At 39.1% G+C, this 19,709-nt stretch overlaps 1 protein-coding gene across 2 annotated transcripts in view; it reads right to left on the reverse strand.

Annotated features, from left to right (window-relative positions):
* The window catches only part of DNAJC1 (DnaJ heat shock protein family (Hsp40) member C1), a 196,592-nt gene that overhangs the window by 2,122 nt on the left and 174,761 nt on the right, over positions 1-19,709 (reverse strand). The window contains exons 10-11 of one of the 2 annotated variants that reach the window (XM_068561208.1): positions 2,645-2,693; positions 557-1,002 (exon numbers count right to left, since the gene is read on the reverse strand). In XM_068561208.1, coding sequence (XP_068417309.1) covers positions 557-1,002; positions 2,645-2,693 — 495 coding nt within the window. Of the gene's footprint in view, positions 1-259; positions 1,003-2,644; positions 2,694-19,709 lie in introns of those variants that run through there. The other variant, XM_068561198.1, reaches the window with a different exon arrangement.

The raw sequence follows: 19,709 nt of genomic DNA on the forward strand, positions 1-19,709 counted from the left end.
CTACCGCTGAGTCCAGACATCTTACACGGCAGAACTGGTGACCATGGCGACGCCGGCCGCCACACGTGTTCCCCGGGTTAGAGAGCTGTGAAGCGCTGGAGGGGCTCGTGATTCTGTGGGAAACCTCCTTGCTGGCCGAAGAGAGCCTCCGCCTGCGAGGGAGCCCTGGCCCTGCGCGGCCCTCACGGCGACAAGGACGCTGCCCGGCTGTCCCTACCCCGCCCCGCCCCGCCCCGCCCCGCCCCCGCCGAGCGAACGCTCCAGAAGGTTGGCGGGATTGCTGTGGGGGAAGGTTATGATCTATGCGTGGGGTTTTCGCTGAGAAAACGTAACTGGTCTGTATAACGATTCAACTTGGAATCTTGACCTCATTTACACTAAGCAGTCGAGTGCAGATTCCCAGGCTCTCGGGAGACATCTAGTGGAAGGTAACTGGCAGGTAAGAGATGAGGCGGATAGAAAGACGCGTAGGAGGAGGGAAAGTCGGTGGACCCGCTGCGGCCGCGTCCGTGTGATCTAGACCCGCTCGGAGGCCTTCCTTCCCGGCGTCACCCACCTTACTCTTGGACGGGACACACTTGGCTATTTTGTCCCAGCGGTCAGAGGATCCCTTTGGGTACTGCTGTAATGCTAGCTCCAGAAGTTTCTGTTGGTTCTGAGTCCAGGGCTCCTCCGCGGCTCGCGCTCGCTCTCTCTTCTGGCTCTCGTCGTCGCTGGACTCGTGCTGTTCCGACACGTCGAAGTCCTTCTGCCTCTTTCCCCGGACCTTCTCCTCCGGCTCGGGCGGCCGGGCTGGCCTCCGCCTCCGAGGCCGGCTCTCCTCCGCGGCCTCCGGCTCGGCCTCCTCCTCGCCGTCGTCCTCCTCCTCCTCCTCCTCCTCCCGCTCCCCGGCCTGCTTGGCCTCCTCCCGCTGGGTGATGATGTCGTCCGGCAAGGTCGTGGCGGCCTTGGGGGGCCTGGAATTCTGGGCTGTGGATCTGAGTTCGGAGAGTCTGACCATCCCTGTGAGAAAGGACACACGGAGGGGAAGGGCAAGGTCAGTTCCGGTGACAAGAGTCAGGACAGCTGCCTTCACCACAGCAGACAGTGCGCTGGATATTTTGCATGTATTATGTGCTTAATGTTCACACTATTCTATAAAGACAGCCATCGTGACCCCAACTGCACAGAGGAGGGAAGTCAGTCTCAGAAGCAGCAGAGGTGGGATCTGAACCCACTTCTGCCTGATTCCAAGCCTTTGTCCTTCCACCACTCTGAGGACTTCGGGGGCCTCCCAGGGCCGGGTTGCGATCAGAGAATGAGAAGGTCTCTCTCTTTGAGAGGCGATAAGCGGCTACTCTCGAGGTACGGAAAGATGTTCTTCAGAATCTAGGGTGGTTATTAATTCCACGAGCGCAAGTACAGTGAATCCGTCAGACCTCCCACTGGGTTCACTGCCTGCACGGGGGACCCGCCCCCCCAGCCAAGCTGCTTCCTGTGCCACCGCGATGCCTCGCTTGACAGAAAAAGCACACGCCCCCTGCCACCCACAGGGGTGTTCAGCCACGCGTTTCCCGCCCTGCTCACACACTCCCGACCCCTCCGGTGCTCCAGGAAGATCTGTCTGCGCCCTCCCCCACCCCCCACCGCCCCGCCTTTTCAGGAGCAGGTTTCTGGAGACTGTGTCGGAGGGGAGCGTCTTTCACAGAAGCACGTTGCGCGCTTGGGCCTCCACACGCAGACCAACAGCCGCGCTGGTAGGAGAGCAGTCTGGAAATGCCCTCCTCGCTGGAGCCCGCAGAACCGCACGTCCAGCCCTCTCCAGGGGAGACGTTTCGAGATCTCAGGGTTTGCTGGTCCCTAGTAGGTTACATCGAGTACAGGGACCTGTATTTACGTGGAGTTGGAAGGTTTAGGAGGCATTTTCTTCTCGGTTCCAAGCAAAAAGTATGGGGACTTGAACAAAATTCCACTTAGTCTTGGAGGAAGTGGATTTTTTTTAAAAAAATAAATTTATTTTATTTTTGGCTGCGTTGGGACTTCGTTGCTGCGCGCGGGCTTTCTCTAGTTGCGGAGAGCAGGGGCTACTCTTCGTTGTGGTGCGCGGGCTTCTCATTGCGGTGGCTTCTCTTGTTGCGGAGCACGGGCTTCAGTAGTTGGGGCACGTGGGCTCACTAGTTGTGGTGCACGGGCTTAGTTGCTCCGTGGCACGTGGGATCTTCCCGGACCAGGGCTCGAACTCGTGTCCCCTGCACTGGCAGGCAGATTCTTAACTGCTGCACCACCAGGGAAGTCCCTGGAGGAAATGGATTTTGAGAAGCATAGATTCTTGGAGAAGCTGCTTGGTCTGTCCTGAAGGACGCTTTGTGCGTGTGGTGGCAGTGGTGGACAGTGTGGGGAAATGGCGCAGACTGGCTTTCCCCTGCGTGCCCTCCTCCCCACCAATACTAGAGAAGAACAAGGTTTTTACAGTTCTTCAAACTTATTAAGTACATCTTAGCACCACTGTGTGTGCAGGGCTGCATTGGCTTGTGGGTGCTTGTAATTCGATCCCTTTCACAGAGATGACCAGTAGAGTCCATTGGGCAAAACAAGTTATTATAAAAAGGGATTTATTTTGAAGGCACGGCTTTAGATTAATGGGATGGAGTGGGTGCTGACTCACCTGGGGAGCAGGAAACTGAATCCTTCAGTTGCTTGGCTTTGGTTGTCACCTGTTTCAAAATATAAAAGCAGAGAAAATCTGACTTTCCATATGTCTACTGTAGGTCAAGTGACCTCTTTCATAGAAGGTCCATGTGAAGGAACAGGGTTTACTGAATCTTAGGCCTGGATGGACCCTCAGTCATCAGTTCAGTCCATTTTTTTTAACCAACATGGAAATTGAAGCCCAGAGAGATTAAATGAATTACTCCAAAATATCCATCTAATCAAGCGGCAGACTCAGAACAAGAATTCAGATCACCTGATTACAGCCCCATTATACAAGGCTGTCTGTGAAGATGTACTAGTTTCCAGAATCACTATACAAACACGTCATGTTTTTTAGTTAGGATTTCCTGAAAGAGTATCTTTCTTCAGTGGAGAATATGATACCAAGGGGTATTATGAACAATGGGGAAATTTACTCTTAAGCTAACGATGTTATAACATAAAAGTCTTTCTTTTCTTCGCATCCCAGAAAGAAACCCTAAGAGCACCAAGATTGACACTAGCGGAAGGACCTCTTGGTGGAGTAGTAGATGGACCCAAGAACCATGAGACATTTACATACACAAGTGTGGATCCACAGAAATAATGTTTTCGTTCTTCTCTATAAACGGTATTATATTATACGTCTCACCCTTTAGCTTGCTTTTTTAAATTTAATGATGTCTTGGAGGTCTATAGATAGATTTCCCTTTTTAAAACTGAGATAAAATTTGCATAGAGTGGAATGTACAGTTTTAAATGTACATTTCAATGAGTTTTGACAAAAAAACCCCCATGCAACCAACGTTCTAATCAAATTATAGAAAATTCCTGTTACCCTAGAAAGTTCCCTGTGCCCCTAAATCCATCTCTACCCTGCCATAGACAACCGCTGTTCTGATTTCTATTGTATATATTTTAAACAGGAGAGCAAAATTAATTAACAAAAACTAAAGTTGGATAGTTAACTGCCCCAATGCACTTATTAAACAAGCCATCCCTTCTCCATTTATTTAAAAGGTTAACTTTATTAAAATTATGTTAAAATTACATTTCATTGTATACATGGAATACATACTTTGTATTCTATCCCCTTAATCCGTGTAAATTCTTGAACCAACATTTTGCTGCTTTAATGAAATTTGAAAGGAAAACCTCAGAAAGCATGCTCTAACATCCTCAGAGCTCGGACTTAGAGCTCATATTCAGTTTTGGTTCCACCTCTGATTAGCTGGGTAACCTTGAGCTATTTCCAGTCCTCTCCCTCTCTCTCACGTATTACCCTCTGTAATATGTGGATAAAACTGCTAATACCTTTTGTCTGGTAGGGATGTTTTAAGTTTGAAATAAGCTCTTAGCATGATACCTAGCAAATGTTAAAGGCTTATATTTACCTATTATAATTGATGTGGATCATTTGTTTTCCATTCATGCAAAAGGGCAGAATTAGAGAAAATATTTAAAGCTGCTTAGAAACACTCTTCAATTTTATTCCCTCTCTGTGGATGACCTTGCTTCATATTTTATGGGAAAAAACTTGAAGTTATCCAACATGAGCTTCCCTGACTTGCAACTTTCCCAACTCAAATTTCTGATTGCACCACCATATATCTTTCCCACATTTTATATAACCTACACATATCCTCTTGTATATTTTGAATCATCTCTGCATTACTTACAATACCTGATACAATCTAAATGCTATGTAAATAGTTGCCACTGTGAAGCAAATTTGTGTTTTGCTTTTTACAACTTTCTGGATTCCCCCCCCCACCCGCCACCAAATATTTTCCATCTGAGGTTGATTGAATCTGCAGGTGTGGTGCCGACCATACCGTGGGGCTTCCCTCTGTAACTGCCATTAAGTGTCTTATTTAGACGTCTCCTAGCTCCTGAAACTAAACAACTCCCAACCTAAACTCATCAACTTCTCTGCTTTCCCTTCCTTTTCCTAACAGTACTATCATCCCAGTCACGTAGGCGCAAAACCAAAGAGCCAATTTTTGGACTTTTTTCTCCCTCCCCAACCAGCTGCCGCGTTCTTCACAATACTGATCCCATGTGTTCCCGTCTCTCTCAGATCTCCACCACCTGTATTAGTCCTTCATTCTCTGACTAAATTAATATAACAGCCTTCTAACTGGTCTACAACTTATTTATTAGCAGTTCCCATGGAATAATATCCCCAAGGCAGAGTTCTGATCAAATACCTTTCATGGCTCATCAATGACCATACAACAAAGTGTTCAATTCTTAACCTGACGCACAAGGAAATCCACAATCTGATCTATTTTCTTTCCTGTGTGCATCCTTCCTTTCAGCGAACTAAACAATTAATGCTCCCCAGATGGTCAGAAATCCTCTACTCTGTACTCTTGGCCATTGTTATCATTTGCCTTAAATGATTTTCTTTTCTTCATCAAACCTCTCCTTAAATATCTATCCATCCAGAGCCAAATCATCCTTCAAGATACTTGCAAGTGTGACTTTCTCCTTGAAGACTTAACCAGATGTCCACCACCAGGACTACCAAGTCTGGTGACAGTACCTCTCCTCTCTCAATTTCTACTGTATTTTTAAAGATTCTATATTTTTACATCATAATACAATAAAATTACCTTTTCCTCTTTTGTTGCACTATGAATTTTAACACATTTATAGATTCATGTAACTATAGGATACACAACCTACATATAGGATATGGAATAATTCTTTTTTTTCTCCTGCATCTTGTTTTCTTATTTAACAAAATATTTTGGAGATTATTCCAGAATAAGTACACAAAGACCTCCCTTGTTCTGTTTCTTAAAAAACAGCTTAACTGAGATATAATTCACATACTATACAATTCATCCACTTAAAGTGTATATAATTCAGTGGTTTTTACTAAATTCAGATATGTGCAGCCATCATCGTGGCCAACTTGAGAACATTTTCATCACTTTGAAAAGAACCCCCCATATCCTTTAGCTATCATTCTCCATCCTCCTCATCCCACCCCATCCCTCATCAAGCAATAAGCAACTACAAATCTCTGTCTCTACAGATTTCTCTATTCTGGACTTCCGTATGAATGGAATCATATAATATGTGGATTTTTGTGGCTGGCTTTTTTCACTTAGGGTAACGGTTTCCAGGTTCATCCAAGTTGTAGCATATATCAGTACTTTATTCCTTTTTATTGCGGAATAATATTCCATTGTATGGATATACACATTTTGTTTTATCCATTTATCAGGTGATAAACATTTGTGTTGCTTCCATCTTTTGGCTATTATAAATAATGCTGCTATAGCTATAAACATTCGTGTATAAGTTTTTGTGTGGGCATATGTTTTCATTTCTCTTGGGTATATACCTAGGAGTGGAATTGCGGAGTTATATGGTAACTGTGTTTTACTTTTTGAGGAACTGTTGTACTGTTTTCCAATATGGCTGCACCATTTTACATTCACATCAGCAGTATATGAGTCTTCTGATTTCTTTACATCTTTCCTAAAACTTGTTATTATCCCACTTTTTGTATTATCCCACATCCTAGTGGATGTGAAGTGGTATCTTGTGGTTTTAATTTGCATTTCCTAAATGACTAGTGATACTGAACATTTTTTTTTTCATGTTTATTGGCTATTTATGTATCTTCTTTGGATAAGTGTATATTTCAGATCCTTTGCTCATTTTTTATTTGGGTGATTTGTCTTTATTATTGAGTTGTAAGGGCTCTTTATATATTCTGGATACAAGTCCTTCATCAAATAAATGATTTGCAAATATTTTCTCCCATTCTGTGGGTTGTCTTTTCCCGCTCTTAGTGGTGTCCTGTGAAGCACAAGAGTTTTAAATTTTGATGACATCCACATTTTTTTCTTTTTCTTTTTTTTTTTAGTTGCTTGGACTTTTGGTGTCCTATCTAAGAAGCTTTTGCCAAATCCAAGGTCATGAAGATTTACCCTTCTGTTTTCTTCTAAGAGTTTTATAGTTTTAGCTCTTACATTTAGGGGAATATTACAATCTTAACAATGTTAAATCCTCTGATCCATGAACAGGAGATATTTTTCCACTTATTCTGATCTTCTTCAATTTCTTTCAACAATGTTTTGTAGTTCTTAAAGTTTGTATTTTTTGTTAAATTTATTCCCAAGTATTTTATTCTTTTTGATGCTATTGTGAGTGCAGTTGTTCTCTTTATTTCATTTTCAGGTTGTTCATTGTAGGTATATAAAAATAAGACATTTTTGTATATTTATGTTTACTGCAATCTTGATGAACTCATTTTATTAGTTCCAATAGTTTTTTAGTTAATTACTTAGTATTTTGTATACATAAAATCATGTCATTAGCAAATAGGGACAGTTTACTTCTTCCTTTTCAATCTTTTCTCAGCTAACTGCCCTGGCTAGAACCTCATATAATGTTGAATAGAAGTGGTGAGAGCAGACATCCTTGTCTTGTTCTTTATCTTAGCAGGAAAACAACCCCTCTTTCACCAATAAGCATGATATTAACTATGGGTTTTTAGTAGATGTTCTTTATCAGGTTGAGGCACTTCCCTCTTATTCCTAATTTGTTGAGCGTTTTTATCATGCCAGGATGTTGAATTTGTTAAATGCTTCTATTGAGATGATCTTGTTTTTTTAACTCTATTGATATGATTAATTTACATTAATTGATTTTCAGATATTGAATCAACTTTGCATTCTTGGGATAAATCCCACTTGATTAGGGGATATAATTATTTTTATAAGTTGCTGGATTTGGTTTGCTGGATTTTGTTGAGAATTTTTGCATCCATATCCGTATGAACTATTAGTCTGTAGTTTTCTTCTCATGTCTTTGGTTTGGTATTAGAGTAATACTGGCTTCACAAAATGTGTTGGGAAGTATTCATCCTCTTCTATTTTGGGGAAGATTTGTGAAGTTTTGGTATTCATTCTTCTTTAAATGTTTGGTAGAGTTCAGCAGTGAAGCCATCTGAGCCTGGGCTTTTCTTTTTGAATAGTTTTTTTTGTTTTTTGTTTTTAATTACTAATTCAGTCTCTTCACTTGTTATAGGCCTATTTTGATTGTCTATTTCTTCTAAACTTGATTCAGTTTTATTTGTTTATGTCTTTCTAGGAATTTGTTCATTTCATTTATATCTATTAGAAAAACAGGTATCTAACTTCTTGGCATACATTTGTTCACAGTATTCCTTTACAGTCCTTTTTATTTCTGTAAGGTTGGTAGTGATGTCTCTTTTTTCATTTCTGACTGTATTGAGTCCTTTTTTTGTCAAACTAGTTAAATGTTTGTCAATTTTATTGATATTTTCAAAGAATCAGCTTTTGGATTCATTGACTTTTCTCTATTTCTTTTCTAGTCTTATTTCATTAATTTCTGCTCTACTTTTTATTATTTCCTTTACTCTCCTTCAAGTTTAGGTTGTCATTTTCCCGTTGTCTTAATGTGGAAGATTGACTTATTGGTTTGAGACCTTCTTTCTTAATAAAGGCATTTACAGCTATAAGTTTCCCTCTACGAATTACATTAGCTGCATTTCTTAAATTTTGGTGTGTTGTGTCCTCATTTTTCATTTGTCTTTAAGAATTTTGATTCCCCTTGGAATTTCTTCTTTGATTCATTTGTTGTTTAGGAGTCTGCGGTTTAATTTAGACATATTTGTTGATTTTCCCAATTTCTTCACTGCCACTGATTTCTAATCTCATTTCTGTGGGATCAGAGAATATACTTTGTGTTATTTCTATCCTTTTAAACTTATTGAGGTTGTTTGATGGCCTAGCATATGGTCTATCTTGGAATATATTTCATGTTTACTTGAAGAATGTATATTCTGTTGTTGTTGGATGAGGTGTTATAGAGATGTCTGTTAGGTCTAGCTGGTTTATTATCATTCAATTTTTCCTTGTTAATCTTCTGTCTAGTTGTTTTATCCATTACTGAAAGTGGAGGCATTGAAGTTTCCAACTCTTATTGTTGAATCATCTATTTCTCTTTTCATCCATCTCAGTTTTTACTAAATGTATTTTGGTGCTCTGTTATTAGATGCACATGCTTTTAACTGTTATATTTTCCTGGACTGGCCTTTTAATAAGTATAAAATGTTCCTCTTTATCTGTAGTAATTTTTTTGTTTTAAAGTCTACTTAATCTAATATTAGTATAGCCACTCCAGCTTTCTTACGATTGCTATTTGCATGATATCTTTTTTCTATCCTTCTACTTTCATTTTATTTCTATCTGTGAATCTAAAGTGTGTCTCCCGTAGACCACATAGAGATGAATCATGATTTTTTTTTATCATGTTGGATAATCTCTCTTTTGATTGGATTGTTTAATCCATTCACATTTAGTGTTGTTGTTGATATAGTTGAATTTGATTTCTTTTAACTTTTAATGTCTTTTTTGTTCCTCTATTCCTCTATTATTGTTTTCTTTTGCATAAGTGAATATTTTCTAATGTAGCATTTTAATTAATGATTTTTTTTTTTTTTTTACTATACTTTATGGAGTTGTGTTTTTTTTAAGAGGTTGCTCTAGGGTTTACCATATACATCTTAAGACAGTCAGCTTCAGATTTATACTACCTTAATTCCAGTGATATACAGAAATATTACTTCAATATAGCTCTATCCCTCGGCCCCCCCCCCCCATTTTTTGGCCATTCTGCGTGTCTTGTGGGATTTTTAGGTCCCTGACCAGGGATTGAACCCAGGCTCTCGGAAGTGAAAGCATGGAGTCCTAACCACTGGACTGCCAGGGAATTCCCTAGCTCTATTCCCTTTACCCCCATACTGTAGTATGGCCATTATACATATTGTATCTATTCATGTTACAAACCCAGTAATATTCTTATAGTTACTACTTTACCATCTGTAATGGTTTACTCAGCCCCATACAGCTTTGCTCCCACCCACCTCCTTTGTGCTGTTATTGGCAAATATATTAGATAAATACTACCTTTCTATATGTTACAGGTCTGACAGTAACATATATCTATTATTTGATACAACTGCTTTCTAAATCAGTTAAGAAAAGATGTAAACATTTATTAATACTGTCTTTCATAATTACCTTATTACCTTTACTGGTGTTCTTTTTCATGTGGATTCAAATTACAATCTGGGGTCACTTGCTTTCAGATTGAAGAACTTCAGTTTTTGTTATCTTGAAAATTTTTTATTTTGCATTCATTTTGATAAATAGCTTTGCTGGATGTAGGATTTCTGGTTGGCAAGTTTTTCTTTGAGTACTCTGAATATGTTATTCCACTGTCCTGGCCTACGTGGTTTATGCTGAGAAGTAAGCTGTTAATCTTATTGGTGTGTGTGGGGGGGTTCCCTTGTTAGTCACAAGTCATTTCTCTCTTGCTGCCTTCAAGGTTTTCTCCTTATTTTTGACTTTTCAGCATTTTTATTATGATGCATCCTTTGTGGATATCTTTGAGCTTATCTGACTCAGAATTCAGCAAGTTTCCTGATGTATATAGGTTAGCTTTTTTCAATATACTTGGGAAATTTTCACCCACCATTCTTTGGACTTTTTTTCCCCTCCTTTCTCTCTCCTCTCCTTACTCCCATTATGCATATGTTGGTGTGCTTAATGGTGTCTCATTTTTCTCTGAGGCTCTGTTCACTTTTCTTCTTTTGTTTTTCTCTCTGTTCTTCAGCCTGAATACTCTCTGTGGAGCATCTCTAGTGAATTTATTTATTTATCTTTGGCTGTGTTGGGTCTTTGTTGCTGTGTGCGGGCGTTCTCTGGTTGTGGTGAGCAGGGGCTACTCTTCGTTGCGGTGTGCAGGCTTCTCATTGTGGTGGCTTCTCTCGTTGCAGAGCACGGGCTCTAGGCATGCGGGCTTCAGTAGTTGTGGCACGCAGGCTGTAGACCGCAGGCTCAGTAGTTGTGGCACACGGGCTTAGTTGCTCTGCATCATGTGGGATCTTCCCGGACCAGGGCTCAAACCCGTGTCCCCTGCATTGGCAGGCAGATTCTTAACCACTGTGCCACCAGGGAAGTCCTCTAGTGAATTTTTAAAATTTCAATTATTGTACTTTTTAACTCCAGAATTTCCACTTGGTTCTTTTATTTCTTTTAAAACAATTTCTATCTCTTTATTGATATTACTTGTCTGATGCAACACTGTCATTATATCTTCTCTTGTTTCTTTCATCATTGTTTCCTTCAGTTCTGTGAACATATTCACAAGGGTTACTTTGAAGTCTTTTTCTGTGAAATCTGACATTTGGTCACTCTTATAGGGCAGCTTCTGTTGCCTTCTGTTTTTCTAATGTACGGGTCATATTTTCCTGTTTCTTTTCATGGCTCATTATTTTTGTTCAAAACTGAACATTTAGATAATATATTGCAGCAATTCTGGTTAGTGATTTTTCTCTCGCCACACCCTTCCCCAAGTTAAGGTCTGTCGTTGTTATTTGCATGTTTATTTAATGGGTGGCTGGATTTATCGAGGCCTACGCCCCTCTGCCCCCTACAGCATTAAGCCTCTGATGTCGCTCCTCAGGTACTGCAGGTATGGGTATCCCCAGTCATCTTGGGATGCTGGTGGTATTTGTAGGACTCTCTTCCTCTCTTTACCTGACCACACCCATTAATAAACTACATTAACTGCTGGCTTATGCCTTATTGTTTACAAAATGCCCCAGGGCATAAATTGCTCTACGATCAAATCAAATCAAATCAAATTGTGGCTCCTTTGAAGGAATGGTTTCTGAAGGCAATGTTTGATATTTATTCTGACTCCTGGAGGACTCCTCCTAGAGAAGGAGTTATTATCCACGAGTTGGTTTGAGAATACATGGTTAGTTATTCCTTGTACTGACAGAGAATTCTGAATACAATACATGTCTTCCTTGGCTTATGATGGAGTTACAGCCCAATAAACTTTCAACAAGTTTCAATAAGTTGAAAATGCTTACAATACACCTAACCTACTGAACATCATAGCTTTTAGCCTAGCCTACCTTAAACATGCTCAGAACACTTACATTAGCCTAAAACTGGACAAAGTCATGTAACACAAAGCCTATTTTATAATAAAGTATTGAATATCTCATGTAACTTATTTTTTTTTTTTTTTTTTTTTTTTTTTTAATTTATTTATTTATTTGTTTTTGGCTGTGTTGGGTCTTCGTTTCTGTGCTTTCTCTAGTCGGGGCGAGTGGGGGCCACTCTTCTTCGCGGTGCGCGGGCCTCTCACTATCGCGGCCTCTCTTGTTGCGGAGCACAGGCTCCAGATGCGCAGGCTCAGTAATTGTGGCTCACGGGCCTAGTCGCTCCGCGGCATGTGGGATCTTCCCAGACCAGGGCTCGAACCCGTGTCCCCTGCATTGGCAGGCGGATTCTCAACCACTGCGCCACCAGGGAAGCCCTCATGTAACTTATTGAATACTGTACTGAAAGTGGAAAAAAGAATGGTTGTAAGTATATCAGTTGTTCACCCTCATAATCACTTGGCTGACCGGGAGCTGCGGCTGCTGCCACTGCCCAGCATTCTATTTCTTTCCTATAGATCTAGATAACTTCAATTACATGGGTGTCAGTTTGCTTTTTTTTTTTAAAGGTATAATTGACAAATAAGATTGTAAGATATTTAAAGCGAACTACGTGATGATTTGATGTATGTATACATTTAAAAGGATTCCCCCTATTAAGTTAATTAACGTATCGATCACCTCATATATTCACTTTTGTTGTTGAGAACATTTCAGTTCTACTCTTTTAGCAAATTTCAATTCTATAATACAGTGTTATCAACTGTAGTCACTATGTTATACATTAGATCCTCAAACCTTATTCAACTTACAACTGAAAGTTTGTACCTTTTTACCAACCTCTCCCTATTTCCCCCATCTCCTAGTCCTGGCAACTGCTTTTCTACAGTTTTTCTATGAAGCTTGACTTTTTTTTGGCTGAATAATACTCCATTTTGTGTGTGTGTGTGTGTGTGTGTGTGTGTGTGTGTGTGTATAAACACATTTTCTGTATACATTCATCAGTTGATGGACACTTAAGTTGTTTCCATACACTGGCTGGCTGTTGTGAATATTGTTGCTATGAAATTGGGAGTGCAGATATCTCTTTGAGATAATGATTTTGTTGCCTTTGGATATATACCCAGAAGTGGGATTACTGGATCATATAGTAGTACTATTTCTAATTTCTTGAGGAACCTTCATACTGTTTTCCATAGTGGCTGTACAAGTTTACATTCCCACCAAAAGTCTACAAGGGTTTTCTTTTCTCCACATCCTCACCAGCATGTTATCTCTTGTCTTTTTCATAATAGATATCCTAACAGGTTTGAGGTGATATCTCATTGTGGTTTTGATTTGCATTTCCTTGACGATTAGTGATGTTACGCATCTTTTCATATACTTGGCCATTTATAGGTCTTCTTTGGAAAAAACGTCTATTTAGCTCTTTTGCCCATTTTAAAATTGATTTTTTTTTTTTTTTTTTTTTTGGTATTGTGTTGTGTGAGATCCTTGCATATTTTGGATATTAAGCCCTTATTGGATATGTGGTTTGCAAGTGTTTTCTCCCATTCCATAGGTTTTCATTTTGTTGATGGTTCCCTCGCTGTGCAGAAGCTTTTTAGTTTGATGTAGTACCACTTGTTTTATTTTTGCTTTTGTTACCTTTGCTTTTGGTGTCAAATCCAAAAAAATCAACACCAAGACTAATGTCAAGGGGCTTACTCCCTGTATTTTCTGCTAGTTTTATGGTTTCAGGTCTCATGTTCAAGTCTTTAATCCATTTTGAGTTAGTTTTTGTGTACACTATAAGATAGAAGCCTGGTTTTATTCTTTTACATGTGGCTGTCCAGTTTTCCCAACACCATTTATTGAAGAGACTATCCTTTTCTCATTGTATATTCTTGGCTTTGTCAAAAGTTAGTTGCCTGTACTAGAAAAATAAACCAGTGGATTTATTTCTGGCCTCTCTATTCTGTTTTTCATGCCAGTACCATACTGTTTTGATTACTATCACTTTAAAAGTTGAAATCAGAAATGTGATCCCTCCAGGTTGTTCTTCCTTCTCAAGATTGCTTTGGCTATTTGGGATCTTTTGTGGTTCCATACAAATTTTTGGACTGTTTATTTCAGTGAAAAATGCCATTGGAATTTTGAGAGGGTTTACACTGGATCTGTAGATTGCTTTGGGTGGTATGGACATTTTAACAATATTAAATTCTTCCAGTCATGAACACAAAATATCTTTCCATTTATTTGTGTCTCATTCAATTTCTTTCGTCAGTGTCTTAAGAGTTTTCAGTGTATAGATCGTTCATCCTCTTGGTTAAATTTAAAACTAGCACTTTATTCTTTTTTGATGCTATTGTAAATAGAATTAATTTCTCTTTTTGACAGTTTGTTGTTGGTGTACAGAGTTACAGATGATTTCTGTATACCGATTTTGTAGCTTACGATTTTACTGAAATAGTTTATTAATGCTAACAGTTTTGGTGGAGTCTTTAGGGTTCTCTATATGTAATATCATGTCATCTGCAAATAGAGATGACATTGGAGGTGACATAGTCATCACCAAATTTACTTCTCTCTGATAGATATAGATGACTTGGGTAATAACATGAGTGCCAATTTAGTCATGAATGTTTAGTATTACTTCTCTCACCTATTCTATAATGAATTTTTCAGTTACTCATTCTGCTTTTATATCATGTGCAATTGTAGACGGTATGGTCTCTGTCTGACTTAATGGAGATTTATGACTTTTTGCTAGCCTCCTTTTGGGAGAAGACCTATAGGTCCATACAGACAAGACTTCTCTTCTTCCTCAGTATGTGAACAAATAATACTGTGGGCTACTGGCTTAGGTGGGCTTTTGGATAACACTACCCACATGTGTATTAACAGTTACATGGATTGTAGAATTGTAGGGAAATTTGTTTCATCATGTTCTGATTCCAAGCAGAAAATACTTTATAATCCTTCTTCTTAATGTAGTTATGCCTAAAGCTATCTTTAAAATTCTTATGAAACGGGGGCTCTATGATCAAATCTGGGATATATAGGTTAGGGTGGAGTGAATGAAAAAAACCTAAAATAGGTTTCATTCCTTCCAGTGAGAACACTGATGAAAGTAACAGAAAATTAATTAACAAAATGAAAACTATATTCCATAGGGTACAGTTAGGATCAGTGGATAGTTACATAGTGGCACATTTCTACTCAACATACAGAAGAGTTTTCCATTTTTCTGAGCTATATAAAGTGTATACTCATATTCCTGGCATCCTCAGATAACTCAGAAAATAAATGTTGGCTATTAGTGATAACCTCAAGTCATATTTTTCAAATTCTGGCTGACTTAATGATATTTTAAGTATTCTAATAATAAAAATTATGTAACTGTGAAGTTCATTACAGTTGGACCTCGAGTAACATAGGTTTGAACTGAGCAGATCCACCTACGTGTTTTTTTTTTTTTTTTTCAATAAATATGTACTAAACTACTACACGATCCACCGTTGGTTGGATCTGAGGAGGCAGAACTATGATACACAGGGCTGACTGTAAAGTTATATGTGGATTTTCAACTGTGCAGGGGACTGGTGCCCCTAATTGTCATGTTGTTCAGGGATCAACTGTATTTTCATTCAGCTGTATTAAATTTTGGCCAACTTTCTGCTGAATCTAGCACACGTTATAACCAGGAGCTACTGTAGTTTTCAAATAAAAATGGCACTCTGTTACCTGAACATTAAATAAACCACCTGAAAAATGTTTCCAGCTGGTAGAGAGCAGTGCTGTTCATTCTTATTATTTCTCCAATGTCTTTAAATTTTTCTCTGGATCCTCTGTCTGGATAGAAAATACAAGAAATAATAATAGTGTACATCTTAATCATTGACAAAGAGGGCCTTCCATTAACTTCCTGATCACCTCTATAAGTAATGTAGATGGCCATTACTGGGAGAAAATACTTATGCCAACAGACAATAGTGTAGTTTTGCAGATATTTTTAGTCTATCAGCAAGATATTGCAACAAGCCAACATACATTCACCCACTTTCCTCTTTTTTAAATGGGTTACCCAAATTTTTAGCACAAGGAAGCAATTTTACATTGCATTAACACATTAGCATCTGCTCAAGGGTCACCATCTATTGACTTGCTGCATCTCTAAGCTATACATAAGACAGAGTTAAGCAAATAATTCAGGGTAATAAAAATAAATCCCACCATAAAGTACGATGCTATCCCCACACCATAGATTATACTGTGAGAAACCAGTTCCTTCATGAATAAAACAGCCATGGTATTCAAAGTGAATATCATTGTAACTAGTAAATTAGATCTAGACTTTAAAGTGGATACTATCCTCTTGGTAAGATACAGGGTTCTGATGAGTGAGTACAAATTACAAACTCAATATATTAGTAATATAGGACACTAAATAAGATCCAGGAGAAAACATATAAAAATGGTAAATGGGAGATATATATAGAAAAATTTTCATGCAATCTGCAAGTATGCTTTGCTTGATTGAGTCACTGAGGAAGATGAACAAGTGTTCAGTTAGAGCTTAACGAGATGCTGAATATTTCTGTGGTTCAAATATTCAAAGGAAAGCAACTGTTTTTGGAGCTCTCTGGAGTTACAGCCCCATGGACTGGCCAGTGTCTTGGGGCATGAAATACCTTGCTCTCAAATTTATCCTCCTTTGGCCCAGAACCTCAGAAAACCAAGAGATTTCACTTTGAAGATGATATTTGATCTAGGCATGGCTGACAAAGAATAGTGCTGTCCTACTCACAGGGTTAGGGTGTAAAAATCAAGTCTTTGCTGAACTAAGAGGACAGTGTGGCTTAAATAAGAGTCAAACAATCTGGGTTCTAGTCCCAGGCTGCCATTAACTAGCTCTGTGGCCTTGAACTTTTGTCTCTTTCTAGAACTCACATCTGTAATAAGTGATTATTGTAGTGATTTACAGTTGTGTAATGGTTCATAATAACAAAGTATTTTCATGATGCTATTATCACATTTCACCCGCCAGCTACCCCGTGAAATTCATATCACAGGTGAAGAAACTGAAGCTCAGAGTGATATGGGGACCTACAAAATCACACAGCCCATAAATGGTAGCATAGGACACCAAAGCCAGGTTTTCTTTTAAATTCTGTTCTCTTTCCACTTTACTTCTTTATCCATAAAACAAAAGATTGCATTAATGATTTCTTTTTAAATCAAATATTCTGTGATTCACTAGATGTGACATTATGTTAGTATTATTATTTTTTTGGCTGCACCACGGTGGCATGTGGAATCTTATTTCCCCAACCAGGGATTGAACCTGGGCCCTCTGCAGTGAGAGCACGGAGTTCTAACCACTGGACCGCCAGGGAATTCCCTAGATGTGATATTATTAATGAACTATCTTTCAATTTAGGTGAATTAAAAGATTTATTAAGTATAATATATATTAAGTATTGACTTAGCATATCACTATACTGAGAACAGTGGTGTATGTATAAGATCTAGTCTTATCTACCTCAAGGAGCTTCCAATGTGGTTATTCCTTTGCATACTCATTCAACAGATCTCCAATTAATTAGGACTGTGCTTATAAGAAAGAAAATCATTGATTATTGCTTTAAAAGTTTTTTACTTCTAAATCAATGTTGGCTAAAGTAAGGAAAGAGCAATCCAAAACAGGCTTGTGTATTGACAGTTTGGGAGTCTGGCCTCACCTCTCATGAAGGCCAATTCTGTACTGCTTTACCCGAGTTACTGCCAATCACCAACTAGGTGAATTTAGTAAAGATTCAAGCCCTTTGTACTTTGATTTCCCCAGTGTGTGTCACAGAGATCTGTTGGTGATACCTGTCACCCTACTGATGTATAAACAGGCTGGGTGGATATCTTGTTCCTCTCTCTCCACTATTCTGTTTGCCCCTCCTTAAGCTGTGTCCTCTGTGGAAGAAGACAACTGAACCAGATAAAAGGAGGACATTCTCTGGAAAGGGTCTGCAAGTAGTTGTTATTACTTTGCTAGAACATTCAAATTAGCCCTCAAGGCCCTTTGATGGGGGAATATAGACAGACAAAAATATTAATAGATGGCTCTAGAATTCCACTAGTAAAGCTGTTTTCGGTGAGGGGATGGTCTGGCAAGTGTTTCAGTAGAGGTTGAATGTTCCTACTGCCCTCCCGGCCTAGGTGTCAGCTGTCAAGTACCTTACTGTTTTGATTACCATAGCTTTATAACATATTTTGAAAACAGGACATGTGATGCCTCCTAGCTTTGTTCTCTCTCAAGATTGTTCTGGCTATTTGGGGTCCGTTGTGGTTCCATACAAATTTTAGGATTTTTTTTCTATTTCTGTAAATCAATAAAGCTTTTATAATAAAAAAAAAATTAAAAAGAATGAGGTAGGCTTATATATACTGACATGGAAAGATATAAAATATTTTTTCTTTACATTTTGAGAAGTAGTTTTAAAAACCAAGGTAATACATGCACACAGCTTAAAAAAAAAAAAAAAATCAGTTTACAACAAGGGCTTCTGATGAAAAGCCATGTACCCTATACCCAGAAGCATGCATTTCTGTTCACAGTCTTTTTTTGAAATTTTAAAATATTTTTTCTGAGCATTGTTTTTTTAAACCATTTTTTAAAAATTGAAGTATAATAGATTTACAACGTTGTGTTGGTTTTGGGTGTACAGCAAAGTGACCTGGTTACACACACACACACATTTTTTTCAGATTCTTTTCCGTTATAGGTTATTACAGGATATTGAATATAGTTCTCTGTGCTATACAGTAGGCCCTTGTTGTTTATTTTATATATAGTAGTGTGTATATGTTAATCCCAAGCTCCTAATTTATCTCCCCCCCTACCATTTCCTTTGGTAACCATGAGTTTGTTATCTATGTCTGTGAGTCTGTTTCTGTTTTGTAAATAACTTCATTTATACAGTTTTTTAAGATTCCACATATAAGTGACATACGATATATTTGTCTTTCTCTGACTGACTTCACTAGTATGATAATCTTTAGGTTCATCCATGTTGCTCCAAATGGCAGTATTTCATTCTTTTTCGTGGCTGGTAATATTCCATTGTGTTCATATACCACGTCTTTATCTATTCATCTGTCAGTGGACACTTAGGTTGCTTCCATGTCTCGGCTATTGTGAACAGTGCTGCTATGAACACTGGGGTGCACGTATCTTTTCGAATTAGAGTTTTTGTCTGTTCTGGATATATGCCCAGGAGTGGGATTGCTGGATCGTATGGGAGCTCTATTTTTAGTTTTTTAAGGAACCTCCATACTGTTCTCCATAGTGGCTGCACCAATTTACATTCCCACCAGCAGTGTAGGAGGGTTCCCTTTTCTCCACACTCTCTCCAGCATTTATTATTTGTAGAGTTTTTAATGATGGCCATTCTGACCAGTGTGAGGTGATACCTCATTGTAGTTTTGATTTGCATTTCTCTAATAATTAGTGATACTGAGGTCTTTTCATGTGCCTGTTGGCCATCTGTATGTTCACGGTTCTTCTGATGCTTACAAGTACACATAATTAACTAACAGGCTTTTGGTATATTATATCCTGAATTCAGCCTCTTCTTCCCACCTCTACCAATAAGCCCTGGTCCAAACCACCGCTGTCTTTTGCAGGGGCAACTGAAATAGCCTCTTACTTGGCCTGCTTCCTGCTCCCACACTTGCCCTGCCACAGCATCTTCTCCACAGAGAAGTCAGAATGACCCTTTTAGATCTTGCACTCCTTTGCTCAAAATCTTCTGGTGCTTTCCTGTCTCACTCAGAGTAAAATCCAAAATCTTTACCTTAACCAAGGAGGTCCTAGGTGGTCTGGTCCTCCACTATCTCTTGGCCTCATCTTCTCTAATCCCCCCCTGCTCACTCCTGGTCAGCCATATTGACCTCTTTGCTGGACTCTGTGCACCCCAAGCAGGCTCTTGCCTCAAAGCCTTTGCAACTGCTGTTTCCTCCACCTGGAATGCTTTCTCAGACAACCTCGCTCCCTCAG

This window comes from Eschrichtius robustus, chromosome 1, assembly GCF_028021215.1.
Source record: "Eschrichtius robustus isolate mEscRob2 chromosome 1, mEscRob2.pri, whole genome shotgun sequence".
In the NCBI taxonomy this organism is placed as follows: domain Eukaryota; kingdom Metazoa; phylum Chordata; class Mammalia; order Artiodactyla; family Eschrichtiidae; genus Eschrichtius; species Eschrichtius robustus.